Source organism: Rhinopithecus bieti, unplaced genomic scaffold (genome assembly GCF_001698545.2).
Source record: "Rhinopithecus bieti isolate Rb0 unplaced genomic scaffold, ASM169854v2 scaffold_19840, whole genome shotgun sequence".
NCBI lineage: Eukaryota > Metazoa > Chordata > Mammalia > Primates > Cercopithecidae > Rhinopithecus > Rhinopithecus bieti.
In genome coordinates, this window is record NW_016809771.1 from 1007053 (window position 1) to 1029400 (window position 22348).

Sequence of the window (22348 nt, forward strand, 5' to 3'; positions counted from 1 at the left end):
CAGAAAATACAAAAATTAGCCAAGGGTTGTGGTGTGCACCTGTAGTCCCAGCTACTCAGGAGGCTGAGGTGGGAGGATCACTTGAGCTTGGGAAGCAGAGGTTGCAGTGAGCCGAGATCGTGGCATTGCACTCCAGCCTGGGTGACAGAGCCAGACTCTGTCTCAGGGAAAACAAAATGCATAAAACGTGACAGAGTAGAAATGGCTTTCATTATCATTGAATTGACTTATTTTACCTTTTGCTAGAGTATGGAAAACAGACTTTCCATGATCAATTACAGCATATACAAATGTGAGATACCCTACGTTGTGATGACTTGTTAGTGATAGCACAACTTATTTTCAAAAATAGCCATTTGAATGTATTTTGCTGTTGTCATTGTGCAGATGTTAATGAATGTGCTTTTTGGAATCATGGCTGTACTCTTGGGTGTAAAAACACCCCTGGATCCTATTACTGCACATGCCCTGTAGGATTTGTTCTGCTTCCTGATGGGAAACGATGTCATCGTAAGTCATAGCAACAAGTATTTATTGCATTATTTTTCTTCATTTTCAATATGTTTCTAAGGTGGCTATGATCTGGGTTGGTGATCTTCAATCAGCAGTGTGCATCATAATTACCTTGGAGTTTTATTTTGTTTGGCTTTTTAAAACATGGATGACTGCCAGCCTGGGCAACATGGTGAGACCCTATCTCTACTAAAATACAAAAAATAAAATAAAATAAAATAAAATAAAATAAAATAAAATTAGCCAGGCATGTTGGCCCATGCCAGTGGTCCCAGCTACTCAGGAGGCTGAGGCAGAAGGATCACTTGAACCAGGAGGAGGAGGCTGCAGTGAGCTGAAATCAAGGCACTGCACTTTAGCCTGGGTGATGGAGTGAGACCCTGTCTCAAAAGCAAAACAAAACAAAACCATGGACGACTGGACTCTACTTCAGACCTATCAAAGCAGAATCTCTAAGGTTGGGAAACAAATCATCTTATTACCTTATATTTCATTGTCTCTTTTTTATTTTAATTTTTAAAAATAGCTATTGGGTGCTACATTTCATGGTATATGTCTAAAGGATAGGCATGTAAAAAACATAATCATGATACATTATTATATCTAAAAAACTTAACTATAATTCCTTTCTATCATTTAATATCCAGTTAATTTTCAGGCATAACCACAATACCATTATTATACATTTAAAAATTAAGGTTAGGCACAGTGGCTCACACCTGTAATCCCAACACATTGGGAGGTCAAGGCAGGAGGATTACCTAGCGATATTAGCAATATTAGAAACTGATTGCAGTAAATTTTTACAAACCTGATTTAACACTAATCTTGACCTTTTTCTTTATTAATTAGAACTTGTTTCCTGTCCAAGCAATGTGTCTGAATGCAGCCATGACTGTGTTCTGACATCAGAAGATCCCTTATGTTTCTGTCCTGAAGGCTCAGTGCTTGAGAGAGATGGGAAAACATGTAGCGGTGAGTTTATTTGCTTTATTTACCTTTTGTTTGAAAACATACATTTGCTCAGTGACATCTAAAAATTGCTCTTGTTGTCAAAGGAGAATTGATTTTCCAATAATGTATACTGAAAGATATTGATACAACAGATTAACATAGATTTAAATTTAGTTTTGTCGGGTTTTTGGCTTTTTTGTTTTGTTTTGTTTAGACAGCATAGTGTAGTGGTTATAAGCAAGGGCTTTGAGGTGTGACAGCCCTGAGGTAGTATTACCAGTTACTAGCAGTTTTGATTTTGGTCTAGATACTTGCCCTCTCTTGGTCTCTGTTTCTTCAACTGCAGAGATACTGATACTTGCCTACTCGATTAAACGAGACTTCAGATGCAGAGTGTTTAGTCTGTTTCTTGCACCTAATAAGCACCTCTCTACTTTTATCTTCACAGAGACTTAAGTATATAGATAACTGGATGTAACTCAGAATTAGCAGAAGAGTTGTGTGTGGCTTTTTGATTTTCTAATAAAACAAAGGCAAGCAGCTAAAAATGTGTGAGAGAAAAAAATTACTAGGAAGAGTTAGACCAGCTGCCAAACTCATCAAATGGATTTTTTGTTCTAGCCAGCTGCCAGTGCACTTGCTCCTGAACTCATTGGTAGAATAAGAGGACAAGGGCTGCTGTAATGTGAAGGATTAACATCCAAGATGTTGGGTTATAGGGAAGGAGGATACTGTGACATTTTGATTTTATCTCTGAAAATAACCTTGATTGCAGTCATATGAACAATTGTGGAAATGTTTTTAAAAATCAACATATGGGCTGGGTGTGGTGGCTCACACCTGTAATCCTAGCACTTTGGGAGGCTGAGGCAGGTAGATCTCCTGAGGTCAGGAGTTTGAGACCAGCCTGACCAACATGGTGAAACCCCGTCTCTACTAAAAATACAAAAATTAGCCAGGCGTTGTGGCGGGTGCCTGTAATGCCAGCTACTTGGGAACCTGAGGCAGGAGAATTGCTTGGACCCTGGAGGCGGAGGTTGCAGTGAGCCGAGATCACGCCATTGCACTTCCAGCCTGGGTGAAAGACTGAAACTCCATCTCAAAAAAAAAAAAAAAAAAAAAAAAAAAATAAAAAAAAAAAAAAATCAACAAATGGTTGGCTACACCCCATCCTTTGATGAAAATAATTATGTTTTGGGTGATATAGCATCATTACCAAGCAATTGTTTTTGTAGGTTGTTCCTCACCTGATAATGGTGGATGTAGCCAGCTCTGCATTTCTCTCAGCCCAGTATCCTGGGAATGTGATTGCTTTCCTGGGTATGACCTACAACTGGATAAAAAAAGCTGTGTAGCTTCAGGTTAGTGCTGTGGTTGTCTGGAACTGTGTCCCTGAAAAAATATTCATGAAAACCTTTTGTTTAGAAAGATGGAAAGTTCATTGCTTATGGTTTTGTATTTTTGAAATGGAAGAAAAGCAAATCACATTATAAGTATGAATAATATGAATAATAACAATATAACTAGTAACTATGCTTTTAAATAATATTTCTATTCTTAATTAGCATCCAGCAAAGATTTGCCATAATATCAGATAGGATATTTTTAGTATATGAGAAAGTTATGACAAGAATAGTTTTAAAACACTTTATAATTAAGAGGCATTTAGTATTTGTTGATTGATTTGATTTTTATCTCTCCAGTGAGTATAATCATAACACTGACAAGTTCTGTCCTTTTATGTCAAAATTTAATATAAAGTTCTACGCTTCAGCTATTTTTTTTTTTTTGTCTTCTGATATTACATCTCTTGCATCCTTCAACAGCCATGGAAATTCTAGATTTATACCAAATTGATTGAATATCTCCTGAAAGTTCATTATGCTTTTAATACATAATGCCCATAGTGCTATCACATAATGATGATCCTGTACACCTTGCCCTAGTGAGACCCTAATACTGCTGACTTCTCAGGACCTTCATTAATACAGCATAATCTAAATCCTTCAAATTATCAAGGGTCTTGCCATTAACTCAAATCATCATGCCTCCCTTCAAGAAGTGCCCAGGCCAGGGAAAGTTACTTATTCAGACATTAACATATGTAATCTACTAATATTTGTGTTTCAGTATGTGTGAATCAAGAAGATGTATAACCCTAAGACTTGCATCATTTTGCTATGGTGTTGGTTATTTAATGCTGGCTCTTTCAATAAGTAAGTAACTTTTAAAAGCAAAGACCTGGAGAGGGAAGAAGCCAGAGATGAAATTCTGGCAATATGTCACCTCCTGGAAGAGGACATCTTCTTGCCTGTCTTCACCTATGCCACACTAGAGGGAAATTAAGAAAACAAGCACTGTAGAAATTGAGTAAAAAGTTACAATGAAAGGGAAGAGTAAGACATGCCTCTTAGTTTTTAAGGCACATTTTAAAGTCAGCCGTATTTGAAATTTGGTTAACAGGACCACAACCATTTTTGCTGTTTGCCAATTCTCAAGATATTCGACACATGCATTTTGATGGAACAGACTATGGAACTCTGCTCAGCCAGCAGATGGGAATGGTTTATGCCCTAGATCATGACCCTGTGGAAAATAAGGTATGGTTTTGTTGCTGGAACAGATGAGGACATGCTTTAAGGACAGAGTAGAGGATTTTATACTAACAAATGACCTGACCTACTTGAAAATCCTTTGCTAAGCTCTGAATGATTAGACACAGAATAAGTTAAATATAGATATTGGAGTAATACTTGAGAAATTTTAAGGACTTTCTTGCTATCATAATACTACCCTAGTCCTTGCTAAGATTAGCTGTTTTGTTCGAAAAGATTACACAGGATTTTCAGTTTAGTTTCCTCTTTGGAGATGAGGATGTGAGACTAGCCCAGTGTCATGCACATGGAAGGAGCTTCATAAGCAGGTTTTTGATTACTTGCTGGTAGTGAGAGGAGTGGAAGTTTGGGTTTGGGGCATAGGAAGTATGGATTAGTAATTTGTGTTTTATATATGTCTTCTGGGGGAGGAGATTCAGTGACCTCTTAACCGTGAAAATCAGGGAACATAAGCTGTATAGTTCATGTGGGAATGGCAATCTAACTAATAACATTATTTACATACATATTTTATATGAGTTTTGTGTGTAACTTAGAATTTCTATATCAGCTGGCCATTTGATCTTTAATTTCTTAGTTGTATCTGTGCTAGGTTAGAATGTGCTTGAAATGATGTTACAGTGTCTTTTGGAGATTAATCACCCAATAATGATAAATTTATATAGTTATTAATTCCCCTGCATAATTATTTAGTTATTACTATGTGGTACATTAATTCTTTTATTAATAATATTTTTTACATAATAGCTTTTAAACTTTGAACTTTTGTTTCTTCCTGATTTGAAGCAGTCTGGTAAATGGCCAAAAGAAACAAAGTGAAGCAAATTGATTCTATATTTAATAGGTATGGATTGGTAGCCGAATAGAAGTATTTTTGCAAATTAAAATTTTGCAATTGAATGCTAGCAAACAATTCTTCCTTTTCCCTGACCTGAATCTATATGGTTCCATAGAACAGTTACAATAACAGAAAAAATAATTAATAGAAAAAAGGCAGTTCAATATTCATTTATTACCAAACTAGTTTTATTCCTGCAGAATCGGTATTCTTACAACAGGTGAATATGGAGACCTAGAATGAATTTTAAGTCAGGTGGCTGGTTTTTGTTTCTTGGGTTAATTTTCTTATTTTCTTGCTACTCAGATTGTGATCTTTGAGCCAGCAGTGTCAACAACACCTGCAGGTTATTAGAACTGCAGTTCTCCAGGTTCCACACCTGACCACTAAATCAGTATCTGCATTTTAGTAATATTCTCAGGTGATTCTTATGCACATTAGAGTTTGAGAAGCACAGTCCTAGTGGAGTGAAGTACCCCTATTTGTATTTATGAAACATAACCTTTTCTATTTCATTTAGAAAGAAGAGCAACCCATTATTTAATGACTTACCACTTTCTGAATAGTCTCATTATTGATTGTAAGTTTATGTACATATGTGTACTGACAGTTAAAATTCTACAATGCTATCATTAAATTATCAACTGACCCATAGCTCTTTAAATACATACATACATATATATATATGTAAATTTTTACAGGTTTAAGGGTACAAGTACAGTTTTCTTACATGGATAGATTGTGTAGTGGTGAAGTCTGGGCTTTTAATTTACCCATCACCTGACTAGTGAACACTGTACCCATAGGTAGTGTTTCATCTGTTACCCCCCACCGCACCCTCCCACCCTTGCAGTCTCCAATGTCTGTTATTACACTCTGTATGTCCATGTGTACCCATTGTTTAGCCCCCACATGTAAGTGAGAACATGCAATGTTTGAATTTCTATTTGAGTCATTTCACTTAGTATAATGTCTTTGAGTTCCATCCATGTTGCTGCTCATAATGATTTCATTCTTTTTTATGAGCAGTATTCTGTTGTATATATGAGACACATTTTAAAAATCCACTCATCCATTGATGGACACTTAGATTCCATGACTTTGCTGTTATGAATAGTGCTGTGATAAACATACAAGTGCAGGTGTCTTTTTGATAGAATACTTTCTTTTCCACTGGGTAGATACAGAGTAGTGGGATTGCTGGATTAAAAAGTCATTCTATTTTTAGCTCTTGAGAAATCTCCATATTTTTTCCCTAGAGAATTGCAAATGTACATTCCCACCACCAATGTATAAGAGTTGGTTTTTTCTTCACATCCATGCCAACATCTGTTGTTTTTTAACTTTTTAATAATAGCCATTCTGATGGGTGTAAGATGATATCTCATTGTGGTTTTGATTTTCATTTCTCTGATGACTAGTGATATTAAGCATTTTTTCATATGTTTGTAGGCTGCTTGTATGTCTTCTTTTGAAAAACGTCTGTTTATGTCCTTTGCCCACTTTTTAATGGGGTTATTTGTTTTTTACTTCACGGGTTGTTTGAGTTCCTTATAGATTCTGGATATTAGTCCTTTGTGAACTGCATTGTTCGCAAGTATTTTCTCCCATACTGTAGGTTATCTGTTTACTCTGTTGATTATTTCTTTTGCTGTGCAGAAGCTTTTTAGTTTAATTAATTCCCATTTGTCTATCTTTGTTTTTGTTGCATTTTCTTTCGAGGGCTTAGTCATGAATTCTTTGCCTAGGCAAATGTCCAGAAGAGTTTCTCTTAGGTTTTCTTCTAGGATTTTTATAGTTTCGGGCTTACACTTAAGTCTTTAATCCATCTTGAGTTAAATTTTTATATGGTAAGAGATAAGAGTCCAGTTTCATTCTTCTGTTTGTGGCACTCCAATTTCCCCAGCACAATTTATTGAATAAGATATCCTTTCCCCAGTATATATTTTTGTGGACTTTGTCAAAGATCAATTGGTTGTAGGTATATGACTTTACATCTGGGTTCTCTATTCCATTCCATTGGTTTATGTGTCTGTTTTTATACTAGTGCCTTGCTGTTTGGGTTACTACAGCCTTATAGTATAAAGTCAGGTACTATGGTGCCTCCAGCTTTATTTCTTTTTGCTTAGGATTGTTTGTGCTCTTCATGCTTATTTTTGGTTCCGTGTGAATTTTAGGATTTTTTTTTCTAATTCTGTGAAGAATGATGTTGGTAATTTGATAAGAATTGCATTGTATCTGTATATTGCTTTGGGTCATTTTTAAATGAAAAACAGTCTTATGGAAATTCTTGTACCTGTGTGACAGGGTGCATACTAGACTGAAAAAGAACTTTGCGTGGGCAAGAAATCTTCTGTTGAACAAGATGGATGAATTAAAATGAAATTACAGTCATGCATCACTAAGGACAGGTGTGTCATTAGGCAATTTTGTCATTGTGCAGACATCGTAGAGTGCACTTACACAAACGTAGATGGTGTAAGCTACACTCACCTAAGCTATATGGTCTAGCTTCTTGCTCCTAGGCTACAAACCTGTGCGGATGTTGCTATGCCAAATACTGTAAGCAATATTGTAACACAATAGTAAAAATTTGTGTCTGTAAAGATAGAAAAGGTACAGTAAAAAATATGGTATGAGATATTTTTAAATGATACACCTTAACAGGGCACTTACCATGAATGAAGCTTGCAGAACTGGAAGTTGCACTGGATGAGTCAGTAAGTGAGTGGTGAATTAATGTGAAGACTTAGGACATTACTGTACATTGCTGTAGACAAACACTGAGCATTTAGGCTACACTAAACTTATAAAAAATAGTTTCACTATGACATTATGAATGCTACAACATCACTAGGTGATAGAAATTTTTCAGTTCCATTATCATCTTATGGAATCACCATCGTATATGCAGTTCGTCGTCAACCGAAATGTCATTATGTGGCATCTGATTGGATATAAGGTTACAGACTAAAGAACTTTAGCAAATACCTAGTCTAACTTCCTCATTTTCACAGAATTTATCTGTAAAATAAATTTAAAGAATTTATCCAAAGCAATCAAGCAAATAAGTGACAAAACTGGGAACCAATTTTGACCTGCAGTGACTAAGTGTCTCTTGATTGCAGAGAAGTGGGGTGTTATAGACTGAGCCCAGCTTGTAGCCCTCATTAATTGAAAATCATTGCTCCCTTTCAGAAGCCACTGTAGTTCATGCATGATGGCTATGTCATTGACCAGTGATCAAGGGTTAATAAATTACCAATAGCAATAAAAATATGTGCCAGATACATGGCTAAGGAGATATATATAATGAGCTTGGTATTATTATCCTCATTTTACCGATGAGGAAACAAAGATTCTGAGACATTGAATAACTTGCTTAAGGTTACACATATCTGGGAAGCAGCCTAGTTTGAGTTTAGCTGCAGGTGTGCCTATCTCCAAAGTCAAACTCTTAACACACTGTACAACCTAAAGACTAATGCCATTTGTATACATTCCACATTAGTTTAAAAAAAAATCAGAAATGCCTGTGTTCTCTTTTGTAGATATACTTTGCCCATACAGCCCTGAAGTGGATAGAGAGAGCTAATATGGATGGTTCCCAGCGAGAAAGGCTTATTGAGGAAGGAGTAGATATGCCAGAAGGTCTTGCTGTGGACTGGATTGGCCGTAGATTCTATTGGACAGACAGAGGGTATGTTTTCTGCTTCAGTTTTAAGCTGTGTGAGATGGGAGTGATGGGATAGGTGATACTATTGGCTTCATCATCTACTTTGAATACAGAAAAATGTTGCTGGGCATCTGGCTGGGATTGGAGAAAAGAGGCCACCACTGCTGTCCACACTCCCCCACTTCCTCCTTTCATCAAGATTGCGTCTCTGTGCGTGGGAGGATTTTGAAGACCAAGAAAGTAGCCTGTGTTAGGTACAGGAAACCAAACACTGCATGTTCTCACTCATAAGTGGGAGTTGAACAATGAGAACACATGGACACAGGGAGGGGAACATCACACACTGGGGCCTGTTGGAGGGTGGGTGGCAAGAGGAGATATAGCTTTAGGAGAAATACCTAATGTATGATGATGACGGGTTGATGGGTGCAGCAAACCACCATGGTGCATGTATATCTATGTAACAAACCTGCACGTTCTGCACATGTATCCCAGAACTTAAAGTATAATAATAAAAAGAAAGTAGCCTGTGTTCAGGCTGTTGTTATCAGGGAAACTCAAAACCTGTCTGAATATAGTCAATAAGCATTCTCTGAGCATCTGCTATGGAAATAAGACTTTCTCCTAAGTGACATGGGAGATACAGAGGAGCCTAGGATGTGCTCCATCTTTTCAGTTAGTTCTTAGTTTAGCTGGTGAGATAAGGTATATTTCCCCAGCAAAATAATTAATACAAATTCTTGGTCTAAATAGCAGTTCAAGAAATGTCATAGGGTCTCACGTAAGTAATTGCCAAATGACAGGTGTACACTCCCAAAGGGAGCCACCATGGAATGAGCTTCGGCATGCAAGTGACAAATCTTAGACTAGAATGTTGACTCCCTGTTAAACAAGCATGAAGGAGGGAGGAGAACTTCAGCTGGAGTTGTGAGGAAAGTGCATGAGATAAGATAAGAGGGATGCTCTGTATTTCCCTATGTGGGAAAAAACAGAACCAGAGTGCAGTTGTGAAACCCCACTCTCAGAGCTGCAGGAAGGGCTCCTGTATTTGGTGTGTATGTGGCCTGCATGAACCTCAGAACTGAATGGCAGGAAGCAGGAAGGAAGTGGCTTTTTCCCTTATGTGTGCTAATGAGAGCCCACTTCCTTACAGAACTGCAAGAGAAGCTGCTAACCATAGATCCCTCACAGGATAATATTAGAGATGCAGTGTGCTCTGGGATATATTCTCAGAGTAACTGAAAACCAGAAAGTGAAATGGTGGCCATCCTGAACATCTGGTACCAATGCAACCATGTAAAATAAAAGAAGGGAGAATGAAGGTTTCACTTCTGTGAAATCAGCAGTTCCAACACAGAGGGAGAAGTCCCAGGGAGTGGGTTTCTATGCTTAGGGGTAGGCGTTTTATGTCCCAGAATGTCTCTTTTAATCAGGATAATCCATGGGAAACAGGTTTTAAAAAATCAACCAGGTGTATGATGTGGTTATCAGTTATCAATAATGTGACCCTTTTACATCCAAGGTGAGCATATTTTCTTTCATTCATTCGTTTGTTCGTCTAATCCTACCTTCATTTCTTTATTATTTGGGTATTTATTTACTGAATAACTGCAATGCACCAGATACTGTGCTTTATATCCATGACACTATTAAATCCCCAAAGGTAAGTTTTGTTATCTCCAATTTAAAGATTAAGAAAATTGATAATTGGAGAGAGAAAATAACTTTCCCAAGGTCAAGCAGTCAATAAGTACCATATGGATCTGTAATTGGAACCCAAGGATGGCCATTTGCAAAGCATGTTTTCTTAATAGTCATAGAGATGTACCACCGCCCCAAACCAGTGGATTTAACATATGGTTGACTCAGAGTCATGTGACAAATTAAATTCAACTTCAGTTGTAATAATTATAAAAATCATAATAATGACCTCTGCTGTGTTGAACCTACTTAAAAGAATATTTTAAATGTCAGCTGTGTATAATAACAGAGCTGTACATAGTTGTTCTCAGAAGGGTAAATGATGATCAAGATGACAGATGTCAACCACTCTCGGGTCCACTAAGGATGCCAAGTCTTCTCATGTTTCCCCACATTCACAAGGGACCTCTAATTTTGACAGTGTTTGATTAATAGCACCATGGTACCGACTGCAGAGGCAATGCGTTCAGGAGATAGACAGGCACCACTGGTTTCCTGGAGAATCAGATCCTAAATTCCCCTCTTCATTGGCTTCAGTAATAACAAGCCCTTCTTAAGTCCTCCTGGCTCTAAAGGCAGCTGCTAAAAGAAAACCTTTAATTTGTCTGGAAATGAGAGGTTTATGGTTTGAAAACCTTGATATTACCTAGAAATTGGATTTAAATAACTGAGATTCCAATCTCATAATATTAGATCACATGGTAACTCTTAGCCAATCGAAAGAGGCAAAGTGGGATGCTTGCAGTTCATCTTTGGCCTAGGAAAAGACAGATTCAAATTAACATCTAAATGTAGGAAGGAAGCACGTTGAAAATTCCAATGGTAATGCTATTATTTAGTATCAAGGAATCCTGATTCCTAAAGTCAATTGCCCAGTAAAGAATCAAGAGGGTAAAAATATAAGCTATCTGTTTACTTATTCTTTTGAGGTAACACAAACTAATATGAGGTAAAAAATCACTCTTCTAGGGTTCTTGAAGGACACCTCTTACCGTAGAAGGAGGGTGAGTTTTTCTCTTGGAGGATCTCAGTGGCACTGGGACGATCAGATAATGGTTAGAGAGAGAAGGACACACCACTCGATTAAAGGTGATGCTTGAACTGCCATGAACCCAAATATCCCTGCTGGTCCTTGGTTTCTCATTACCAACACTGGAGTTTGAGATTTGCTCTCTAGCTGAATCAAATAGAAGTATATTATTAGGTGAACACCTTGGGGGAGCAATAAAAGTAAATTCCAGCAATCCTGCCTTGAGACAGCTCCACAGTCAGGAGCTTATGTCATTCTCGTCTCATCACCTAACTCCTGCCCGAAACAGAATTTAGAGATGATATCTCTCATCTCTAAGATGATTAGAGATCATCATGAGATCAGAACTGACAGTTTCATCTCCCCTGGTCACAAGCAAGTGGTCTCAGAATTTCTTTCCTCCCACCAAGGGAAGAGGCACAGTGACAGTTGTGTCTGAGAACAGAACTTGACACATTAAGTTCAAAAATATCTTCCACCCAGCAGTATCCTTCCTATGACCACTTCATCTGGGAGTAAAATTATCATTTTAAAGGGACAATGGAGTAGAAATGGTTTCAAATTCTCTACTGCCTTTAGTTGGTAGTTTGCAAAGTGTTCCCAACCCAGCATAGGCACTGAGCCAGTTTTACCTACCTCTTTTCTGAATACTGCCTGTGAATAGGGCCCTGTGCATACAGTCCTGTTCCCTACACAGTGCCTAGAAAATAGTTGGTGCACTAGCCACCTGAGAAGGTCTCCTTAGCATTTTGTAAAACCAGGAGCAGGGAATGGCCCTACCTTGTGTTTCTAGGCAGGCTTGTTTCATGCAGACATTGCCCTCAAGAGCAAAGTGAGAGGCCTTTAACAGGTGTTTACTGAATGAATTAAAGGTGGTTATATATTCTGGTTTGCAGCAGGGAAACAGGGAAAGCAGGTGGTACATGGGGAAAGGGAGGCTCTTCTTAGCCCTATTTATGTCCACTCGGCCTGTGGTCCCGCCTGCTCCAAGAAGCTGCTCAGCGTCTCTTGTTTGCTCCTGAAGGGGGCAGGGATGCTATAGAGTCATGTTTAGCATTTAAATCCATCCGGTTTTCTCCATTTCTCCTGCTACTGTTTTATCTCCTCGCCGTCATCTCCTGCCTGTCTTGCCCTTTCACACTAAAACCACAGCAAACCTTCTAAAGTGCAAGTATAACTGCCCCACATTCTTTAGGTCCTGTGCTTTAGAACTTGTACATGTGCATTCCCTTGCTTAGGGTACTCTTTCCATCCCCACCCACATTTGCCTGACTACCTGCTTCTTATCCTCGTTTGTTATTATCTCCACGAATCCTTCTCTGATCCCTACTTGGCTGGGCTACCCACCCTGTCACCCTCCCTGAGTCTTCCAGTTACATTCTTTACATCCTTCTTCTCAGCATGTGCTTTCATGTGCTGTGTTATAATCTCCTCTCCCTCTTTCCCCTCTTACTTCCCCCCGCCCTCTCCTCCTTCCCTTTCCCTCCACATTTTCTTCCCCTTCCCATCCAGTCCACCTAACCCTTTCTCTTCCCCTCCGACCTCTGCCTCCCTCTCCCTGTGTTCCTGTTGAACTATGAGCTCTATAAGGACAGAGATGGGGTTTTATTTACTATTGTATCTCCAATGCTTAGACCAATTCCTGACACAGTAGGTGCTCAGTAAATATTTGATTGACAAATAAATAGAAAAATCAGGAAATAAGAATTTTCTACCCTGCCAGATTCTATTGAGTAATGTATGTATGTATGTATGTATGTATGTGTGTATGTATGTATGTATTTGAGATGGAGTCTCGCTCTGTTGCCCAGGCTGGAGTGCAGTGGCGCGATCTCGGCTCACTACAAGCTCCACCTCCCGGGTTCACGCCATTCTTCTGCCTCAGCCTCCCTAGTAGCTGGGACTACAGGCGCCCGCCACCATGCCCAGTTAATTTTTTTGTATGTTTAGTAGAGACAGGGTTTCACCATGTCAGCCAGGGTGGCCTTGATCTCCTGACCTCGTGATCCACCCGCCTTGGCCTCCCAAAGTGCTGGGATTACAGGTGTGAGCCACCACGCCCGGTCAGGTTATTTTTTTAATGTAAAGATTAGCAAGTAATATTTCGGTGCAATTGGCCCTCTTTCTCTACAGGCTCCACATCTGAGGATTCAACCAACTTTGGATCAAAAATATTCAAAAATTAAATTAAATTAAAATAAGAATACAATCATAAAATAATACAAATAAAACCAATAACATAACTATATTTACATAGCATTTACATTATATTAGGTGTGATAAGTAATCTAGAGATGATTTAAAGTATACAGGAGAATGTACATAGATTGTATCCAAATACTATGCCATTTTATATCAGGGAATTGAGTGTCCTTGGAGAGTTCTGGTACCAATCCCCCACAGATGCCGAGGGACAATTGTACTCCCATTTGTCTTCGAATTAAATGGAAGAAAATTAAAGCCAATGTAAATCTCCACCTACTGTCCTTGTGCTGGTTTGTCTCCCTATTCTTCATGATCCCATGAGGCTAACAGTCTCTTTGCTTCTGGCTTCCATTGGTTTCAGCAGGAGATTGGAAGTTATAAAGAGAATGTATTCACCCAGCCACTGACGCAATCCCTTTTACCTTGTCCTGTCACTGAGTATTTTCATTACCTGGGATAAATATTGAGATGTTAATTAACAGTGTTTAATAATATAAAATTTGTGAACTTATTGCTGCTACTTTGTTTGTGGGTGGGGGAGAGAGAGAGAAAGAGTAAGAGAGAGGGAGAGAGAAACAGAGAGAAATAGGAGCTAGTTTAGAATGCCTGTCTTTGCATTTCACAAAGAGGAGAAAGGAATATTTTTGTTTGAAAAGTAAAGTTGTTACAACAAACTCCCTTATTTTGCACATATTTTAGGAAATCTCTGATTGGAAGGAGTGATTTAAATGGAAAACATCCCAAAATAATCATTAAGGAGAACATCTCTCAACCACGAGGAATTGCTGTTCATCCAACGGCCAAGTAGGTATTTGTAAAAATAAGGCACTGCTCTGCAGAGGTAATGTGACAGTTCATGGTTGATATGCTAGTGTCCAAAACCAGAAACCAGGAAAATCCATGCAATTTGTTCAAATCTTCAGGATGAATTCCTCATGCTTTTAATGTCTTGATTTTCTATTCTTGTATAATAATTTTATTGTTAATGTGCTCTTTTAAATAAATTCAATTTCTTTTGAAAGAAAATGCACTGTAATTCATTAACCGACTAGACTCAAGCTCATTCATCTATTTTCTTTAAAATTTGCATTGTTGTTTACTGAGCAGAAAAGGATATTTGGATTGTATGACTTATGAATTCTATTTAGAAAAATCATAAGATATAGGTCATTCCTAGATTTTAGGTGACAGAAAATTGAAATTGTGAAAGGTTAGAAAACTATGCTGTTAATTGTGAATTACGAACAAATTTTCATTTAGAGATTAGAGATTTAAGGACAATAAAGGATTTATTCCTAGTTGTTAAAAAACAAAGATAAAAACCCACCCTATTTTATTTACACTGGAAATTTCACAATGATTTATGGGAGATAATATATTGATAGTAGTTGATAATTGATTTGGAGCCAGCCAAATGATTAAAACTGTGAGAATGTAACCATTTCTAAATAGGCCAATAAAAAAATATGAACCATATTGACTTAAAACAAAAATGTGCCCAGCACCTGATTTATGGAAGTTGAAATTAACTGAGTTAATAGAGTACATTGCATAAAACTGGATAACAGATAAATATGAACTTTCCTTTATGTTGTAGTATTACAAATGCGGTGAGTTTTACATATGCATAACAGAACAGGCTAGCAAGATTTCATTGCCTTTTTGCAGTACCAAATGCTAATTCAAGAATATTTTACTCAAACCTATTTACTCATGACTATTTGATTAGTCACTATTGCAATTTTTAAACTAATTTCTCTTTTAATCTAATGACCTGAGCCTTAATTCAACATTTCTTTTTGAAGATGCTTTACATAGACAAGTTAATTGTTCTGCTTTTCAAAATTATTTGTCCAACATACAGTGCTATCTCTTCTTCTGTATTCCTCAGTGTACCACTTTAATATATCATAAAGTAATTTACATTGATATTTTCAAGATGAAAGAACAGAATAATTTCTTTCATGCAGATATTATTTGTTGTGTGCTTTCTTGACTAAAGGAGATTATTCTGGACGGATACAGGGATTAATCCACGAATTGAAAGTTCTTCCCTCCAAGGCCTTGGCCGACTGGTTATAGCCAGCTCTGATCTAATCTGGCCCAATGGAATAACGATTGACTTCTTAACTGACAAGTTGTATTGGTGCGATGCCAAGCAGTCTGTAATTGAAATAGCCAATCTGGATGGTTCAAAACGCCGAAGACTTACCCAGAACGATGTAGGTGAGGCTTTGGGATGGGTGATTTCTTCATCTTGACTGAGTGTTTATGAGTGTTAAATACAAAATATGTTTACACACACACACATACCACTTAGCCATATGGGTGAATATGGAATAGAGACAGACTTCTCCAGGGAATCATGAGCTACAAGGCTTACCTTAACATTGGAATACTGGGTAAAAAAGAGTGTTATATAATCATTTCTCTTTCCAAGAAGTCCCAAAATCAGAATGAAAATATTAAAATTTTCTAAACTCCTTTAGGAATAAGAACTTGGTTCAGCTGTTTTCATTTCTTATGTTTTAGAAACGTTTCACAACAGTGATATTGTAGGCACTTTTAGGTATGAATGAATATCAGTTGATAACATGTGCAAAGATTAATATAGTTTCCTCCCCTAATATTTTCAGATTTTACATGGGGTGTCATATATTTTCATAAATATCTTTAAAACATTATAGCTTATGCCAACTGTTAAAAGAAGTACAAAATGACTATGAAATTATATAAGCAGTGGGAAATTTATTTTGGCTCTGGGAATGACAAAGACAGTATTTAAACTGGGCCTTGTGGTAAATAGATGATGACAAAAGATTATAAGGCTGCAAAAATTGGTCTTTGTATGTTAGTACTGCCAGGATATGTTGACTAAACTTAAATTCTGAATTTCGTAGAGGGGCGTTGAATGTTCTTGCACATAAAATGTATATGTTAAAATTGGCATCTCTGGGTAGCTGCTTAGGCCAAGTATAGGAGTTCGATTGGAATTTGGAGAGAAGGAAATCTGTTAGAAGCCTATAGTGGTTGTCCAGGCAACAAATGGTGATGGCCTGAGTTTGAACATTGTCATTTAAAGATGGAATGAAGGATTATGGTATTAAAAATTATTGTGGATAAAATAAGAGGAATTTGTAATAGATTGCATAATGCAGAAAATGAGAGCTAGGGAAGTGCTGAAGATGCTTTGGAGAGTTAGAAATTGGTTGAAAAGATGAAAAAACATGGTTTCTCTCATTTAGGAAGAAACTAACAAACTAATAATCTGTATAAGACCCCTGTTTTGCCCGTTCTCTTTGGCTCAAGATAAGTATAATTTAATATTTTATGTATTTCTAAGATTCTCTAAAAATTAAAGATATACTTCACAATAAGTGATATGCTTATGTACAAGGTTAGACTTTATCATCCATTTACTTCAGGGGTATTGATTGAGACATTATAGGAATTGGAGATACAGTGGAGAGTAAAACAAATATGATATCCGTAAAGCCAAGGAATCTAGTAGAGAACACATACATTATTTAAAAAAAAATTCATTCAGGCTGGGCATGGTGGCTCACACCTGTAATCCCAGCACTTTGGGAGGCCAAGGTGGGAGGATCACAAGAGCCCAGGAGTTCGAGTCCAGCCTGGCCAACATGGCGAAACTCTGTCTCCACTAAAAATACAAAAATTAGCTGGGCGTGGTGGTGAGCGCCTGTAATCCCTCTGCCACTCAGGAGGCTGAGATAAGAAGATCGCTTGAGCCGGGGAGTTTGAGGCTGTAGTGAGCCGTGATTGCGCAACTTCACTCCAGCCTGGGTGACACAGTGAGACCGTCTCAAAAAACAAAAAACAAAAAATACATAATCTAAATAAACGTAAAACTGTACCTTTGACATAAAAAGTTAGAAAGGAATTTGAAAATTCCTAACCAGAATGTGAAGACACCATATTTTAAACAAAAAAGCATAGCAGATACTTTGTGAATCATTTATATTGCTACTATATTACATGACTAATACAACTGACTATTAAAGGCCATTATCAAATAATATTAAATTGTGTAAGTAACATTCCCATCATTACAGTGCCATCTACTGGTATATATGTGGTGGCTTCCCAAATGCCAGTTCAGGATTTCTAACAGAGTGGATGTTATGTGCTCTTACCACAAAAACGATAACTGAGGTAATGCATTTGTTAATTGGCTAGATTCAGCCGTTCCACAATGTATATATATCTTAAAACATTATGTTGTACACAATAAAAACATATAATGTTATCTGTACATTAAAAATTTATTTTAAAAGGTTGAAGATATTCTTAATTTAAAATGCAATTGTGGCTCTTCTGTAAAAAAATAAGAAAGATTATGTCTAGTGTAGGGTATTTGTTTAAACACTGTAGCTATTCTAACATGTGCTTTAACATGGATTAATTCCTGAGGGCATTACGCCAAGTGAAATAAGCTAGTCACAAAAAGATATGTACTGTACAATTCCAATTATTTGAGGTATCTGGAGTGGCCAAATTCATAGGAAAAGAAAAGAGAATGGTGGTTTCCAGGGGATGTGGGAGAGGAAATGAGAAGTTGTTTAATGGACACAGAGTTTCAGTTTCGCAAGATGAAAAAATCCTGGAGATTGGTTGTGTAGCAATGTGTGAATGCACTTAACACTACTGAACTTAGAAATGGTTGAGATGTTAAGTTTTCTGTTGTGCTTTTTCACCTTGATAAAAAAGAACTATAGTTATGTTAAACATTCCCTTGCTGTACTTAAGGCTTTAATTTGGGACAAAGGGCCGGAGACTAAAATGAATCTTAATGACCCTGATCAACAGTGATAAGTGGAGGTGCTTTGTAACCACAAGTTATTTGAATTTGCCACCAGTAGGGGAAGACATTCATTCGCATCTGTCAAATCCATTGCTCGTTTACAAAAAGAGTGGCCTGTGGGAATGTAAGCAGCCTTGATTAAAACATCAATTTGAGCCTCCTTATCTTTAGTGTCTAACCACCTGGGATAGTACGTTAAAACATTCCCTTGCATATTTAATACTTGCATGCCTTCTCAGAGCAGTTCCAGTGGCACAGAGAGGTAGGTTTGGTGGAGGTGGGCTCAGAAGGATTCCCACTTACGGTCAGTAGGAGGAATGAAAATGGAGGCAGCAGATAATAAATGACTCTTTCAAAAACTTGGCTAAAAAGGGAAGGAAAGAGACAAAGAGGAGCTAGAGGGGTCACAGGGATGAAGAAATGAAGATGGGAGACAGGATATTAGTAGACAGGGAACGAAGCTAGTGGAATGAAGAGAGGGAAGATGTTAGAGAAAGGGGTGGTTGTTGATGGATCCAGGCCCTAGAGAAAGCAGGAAGGGTGACATCAGGGACACAGGTCAATATTAAATAAGGAGAGAGGGATAAGAAGGTGGGGGACTAATGGAGGCAAATGTGTTGGTGAAGATGGGAATGTGGGGAGACTCTCATACAATTACCTCAAATTTTGAAAAATCCTTACAACAACCTGTGAATTTGATCTACGGCTTATCACTCCTGCTCAAAAGAGTAGGAACCTAAGGCAAAGAGTGGTAAGATATGTTACTCGACTTTAGTCTATATATAGTGACAGATGTACTAAACAAGAAAAATTCCACCTTTGCCTCCTTCATGGTGCTAGGAAGACAATCAGCCCACATTCTCCCACTGTGCAAATGTTGGGTGATAGTGGGCATTGCTGGGACCTCATGCCACTATGCTCCCATTCTAAGGTGACGCTCCCTCCTCATGTGGGCTCTCCTTGAGGCAGGTGTGTAAGTCGGTGGCTTGCTTATAACTTGCTGAGTAGCTAAATAGTTGATTTAGTGTAGGAATGTTGTGTAAATTTCAAGCCTGGTCCTTTCGTAAATAGTCATTGCAAAGACAAAGAAGGTGTATTTAACACATTTGAATTGTTTCCAGGTCACCCATTTGCTATAGCTGTGTTTGAGGATTATGTGTGGTTCTCAGATTGGGCTATGCCTTCAGTAATAAGAGTAAACAAGAAGACTGGCAAAGATAGAGTACGTCTCCAAGGCAGCATGCTGAAGCCCTCCTCACTGGTTGTGGTTCATCCACTGGCAAAACCAGGTACATACTGGAGATGTTACACAGTCTTTCCTTGGCTGGAATCTGCAACTGTTTTAATTGTTGATGTCACGCAGTTGGGGTGGGGGTGGAGGGGATTTTGTAATTTTCACTAACTGTGTAGGTGTCAAGATTTTCTAAGATTTAGGTTTGTTTAAGACAATCTGGTAGTTTGATAATTGGGGCTTTATCCCTCCAATTTCATTTCTTTTCTTGAGCAACTTTTACTTACCTGCTACATTTCAAAGAGCCTTGGGTTAAGGCAGGCAATTTAGACAACGGCAGTGGAAGCTTCTGTCGAAACTTGGACCTTTCTGTACCCCTGAGGAGTGAGCAAATGGAGAAAGCATTTCACATTTTATAGTAGCTCTTCTTTCTGAATTGCTCTTCATCGGTTTGATGAGATGATGAGTTAGGAAATAAGAATCACATTTGACTAAAGAGCTTCTTGAACAAAAGTACTGGCTCTACTCAGTACTAATAAGGTTCTGGGCTTATCTTAGAATCCTTGGCTCCTTGGGGGAACTCTTCTGAAATAGCTGTTGATATACCCTCTGTTTAGATACACCCTCTATTTAGATACACTGCGTTTCTCTCCCTTAAAGCTGTAGCTCCCTAAAAGCAAGCTGTAGACTTGCATTAATGGCATCCTTTTCATCTTCAAACCCACCTGCGAATTTGCCTCTTTTCTCTACTAGGAGCAGATCCCTGCTTATATCAAAACGGAGGCTGTGAACATATTTGCAAAGAGAGGCTTGGAATTGCTTGGTGTTTTTGTCGTGAAGGTTTTATGAAAGCCTCAGATGGGAAAACGTGTCTGGCTCTGGATGGTCATCAGCTGTTGGCAGGTAATATAATAAACTGTGTAGCAAATTACCTAACCTTGGCTCAGAAATACAGCTGTACATCGATCCCTATGCTTTTGCTGATTTTGAATATTTTGGATGTTAAAAGCTCTCCTGTTTTTAGGAATGCTAAGAATTTGTTTATTTGTTCTCTTCTGCTGAGTTTTGAGTTCCTTATTACAGGCAAAATCTAATTGACCTCTAATGGTAAAAGTCTTAAGCTCCAGGCCCTCCACCTCCCCATTTATAGTGGAGTGAGTCCCAGGTTTGAAAATAAATGTCAAAATGTTATCACCTCACAAAAATGTTCAGAGATATTTTTAGAAGTTTTATGTCCTCAATTTTAGAGGTAGTAGTATATGATCTCTTATCACATGACAAGTCTTAATAAGAAAATCAAAGTCCTTTATAAAAAAGAACTTTAGGGTGTCAAATAAATGTGGGAAATCCAGCCTGAGAAGATGTACTTTTTTACAAACTAGATATGACTTTGAGGAAGAGGAAGAGTAAACCAAGTGTGAGGTATAACCAGTAGTACTGGTTTGTCTCCCTTGAATGTGCACCCAAACAATCTGGGCATCTGTGGATTCACCCCTTGATATCTTTCCACCAGAAATATACCAAAGATCATTTATATTTTATTAAATTTTTTAAAAATTTATATTTAATCCGGTAGGCATGGTGTAAATGTAAGTAAAGTGACAGACTGACGAAAAATAAACGAATCTAGCCATGGACCAGAACTGGATACTTTGGATTTTCAGAACTTTCTATTAATCGTTGCCTTAGATCAACAGTTTTCAAACCTCTTGGTTTCAGGACCCCTTTACATTCTTAAAAATTATTGAGAAACTCAAAGAGTTTTTATGTGTATCTATCAATATTTATGATATGAAAATTTACAACATGATTTGAGAAATATCTATTGATGTTACAATAAATTTATTATCTATTAATATACATTTTATAAAAATAACTGAAGTAAGTATATTTTTCAAAGCAAAAAATATGTAGTGAGAAGAGCGACATTCTTTTACTTTGATATCTTGAATGTCTGTCTTAGTAGAGCACAGCTGGATTCTCATATCTACATCTATGTTAAATCTGTTATCATGTGTTGTCTTGCTTGAAATCTGTGAACAAAATCTGGCCTCACGCAGACATAGAGTTGGAAGAGGGCTATTATAATAGACCTTTTAGGTGCCTTTTTGGATATTATTCTTTTGATACTATGCTTAAACTGGACAGACAGTAGCTTCCTAAAGCTTAGTTGCAATTTGGTATCTGACATTGGCAACAATTATTGCCAGCTGTGTTCCTTGAGGTGATAGGCTCATTTCATTCATTTTTGAGGAAAAGTGAATGTTTGCTATATACCCAAGTCTTAAAAGCACAGTTTTCCTGTGCTATTAAGCCATTTTTTTTCAAGTAAAATAACGTGCAATGAAAAAAAGAGGCTAGTTTCAGCTCACAGTTCAAAAATTACTTATGTTTTCCCTCTAGTTAACCATCATAACTTTAGTATGCATTGAAATAATTTATATGTATCTCTTATTTTATTACATAGAGTGTTAAAAAGCTGTGTAGTCAATGGTCAAGTGTTTTAAAAATTAATAATTCTTATTGATTCACAACAACCCTCTTGTGAAACTGGATTTTATTTTTATTTTTTGAGACAGGGTCTCCCTCTGTTGCCAAGGCTGGCGTACAGTGGCATGATCATGGCTCACTGCAGCCTTGGCCCCATCCGGGCTCAAGTAGCTGGGACCCCACCTTAGCTTCCTAGTAGCTGGGACCATAGGCATGCACAACCATGCCTGGCTAATTTGTTTTATTTTATTTAATTTATTTAAATTATTA

General features: G+C 37.6%; 1 protein-coding gene across 9 annotated transcripts in view; it reads left to right on the forward strand.

Annotated features, from left to right (window-relative positions):
- The window catches only part of EGF (epidermal growth factor), a 103393-nt gene that overhangs the window by 49025 nt on the left and 32020 nt on the right, over positions 1 to 22348 (forward strand). For 8 of the 9 annotated variants that reach the window (XM_017890428.1, XM_017890431.1, XM_017890430.1 and 5 more), the window contains 9 exons: positions 388 to 510; positions 1366 to 1488; positions 2703 to 2828; positions 3931 to 4067; positions 8472 to 8620; positions 14232 to 14336; positions 15535 to 15758; positions 19479 to 19646; positions 20342 to 20491. In XM_017890428.1, coding sequence (XP_017745917.1) covers positions 388 to 510; positions 1366 to 1488; positions 2703 to 2828; positions 3931 to 4067; positions 8472 to 8620; positions 14232 to 14336; positions 15535 to 15758; positions 19479 to 19646; positions 20342 to 20491 — 1305 coding nt within the window. The remainder of the gene's footprint in view (positions 1 to 387; positions 511 to 1365; positions 1489 to 2702; positions 2829 to 3930; positions 4068 to 8471; positions 8621 to 14231; positions 14337 to 15534; positions 15759 to 19478; positions 19647 to 20341; positions 20492 to 22348) is intronic. The other variant, XM_017890432.1, reaches the window with a different exon arrangement.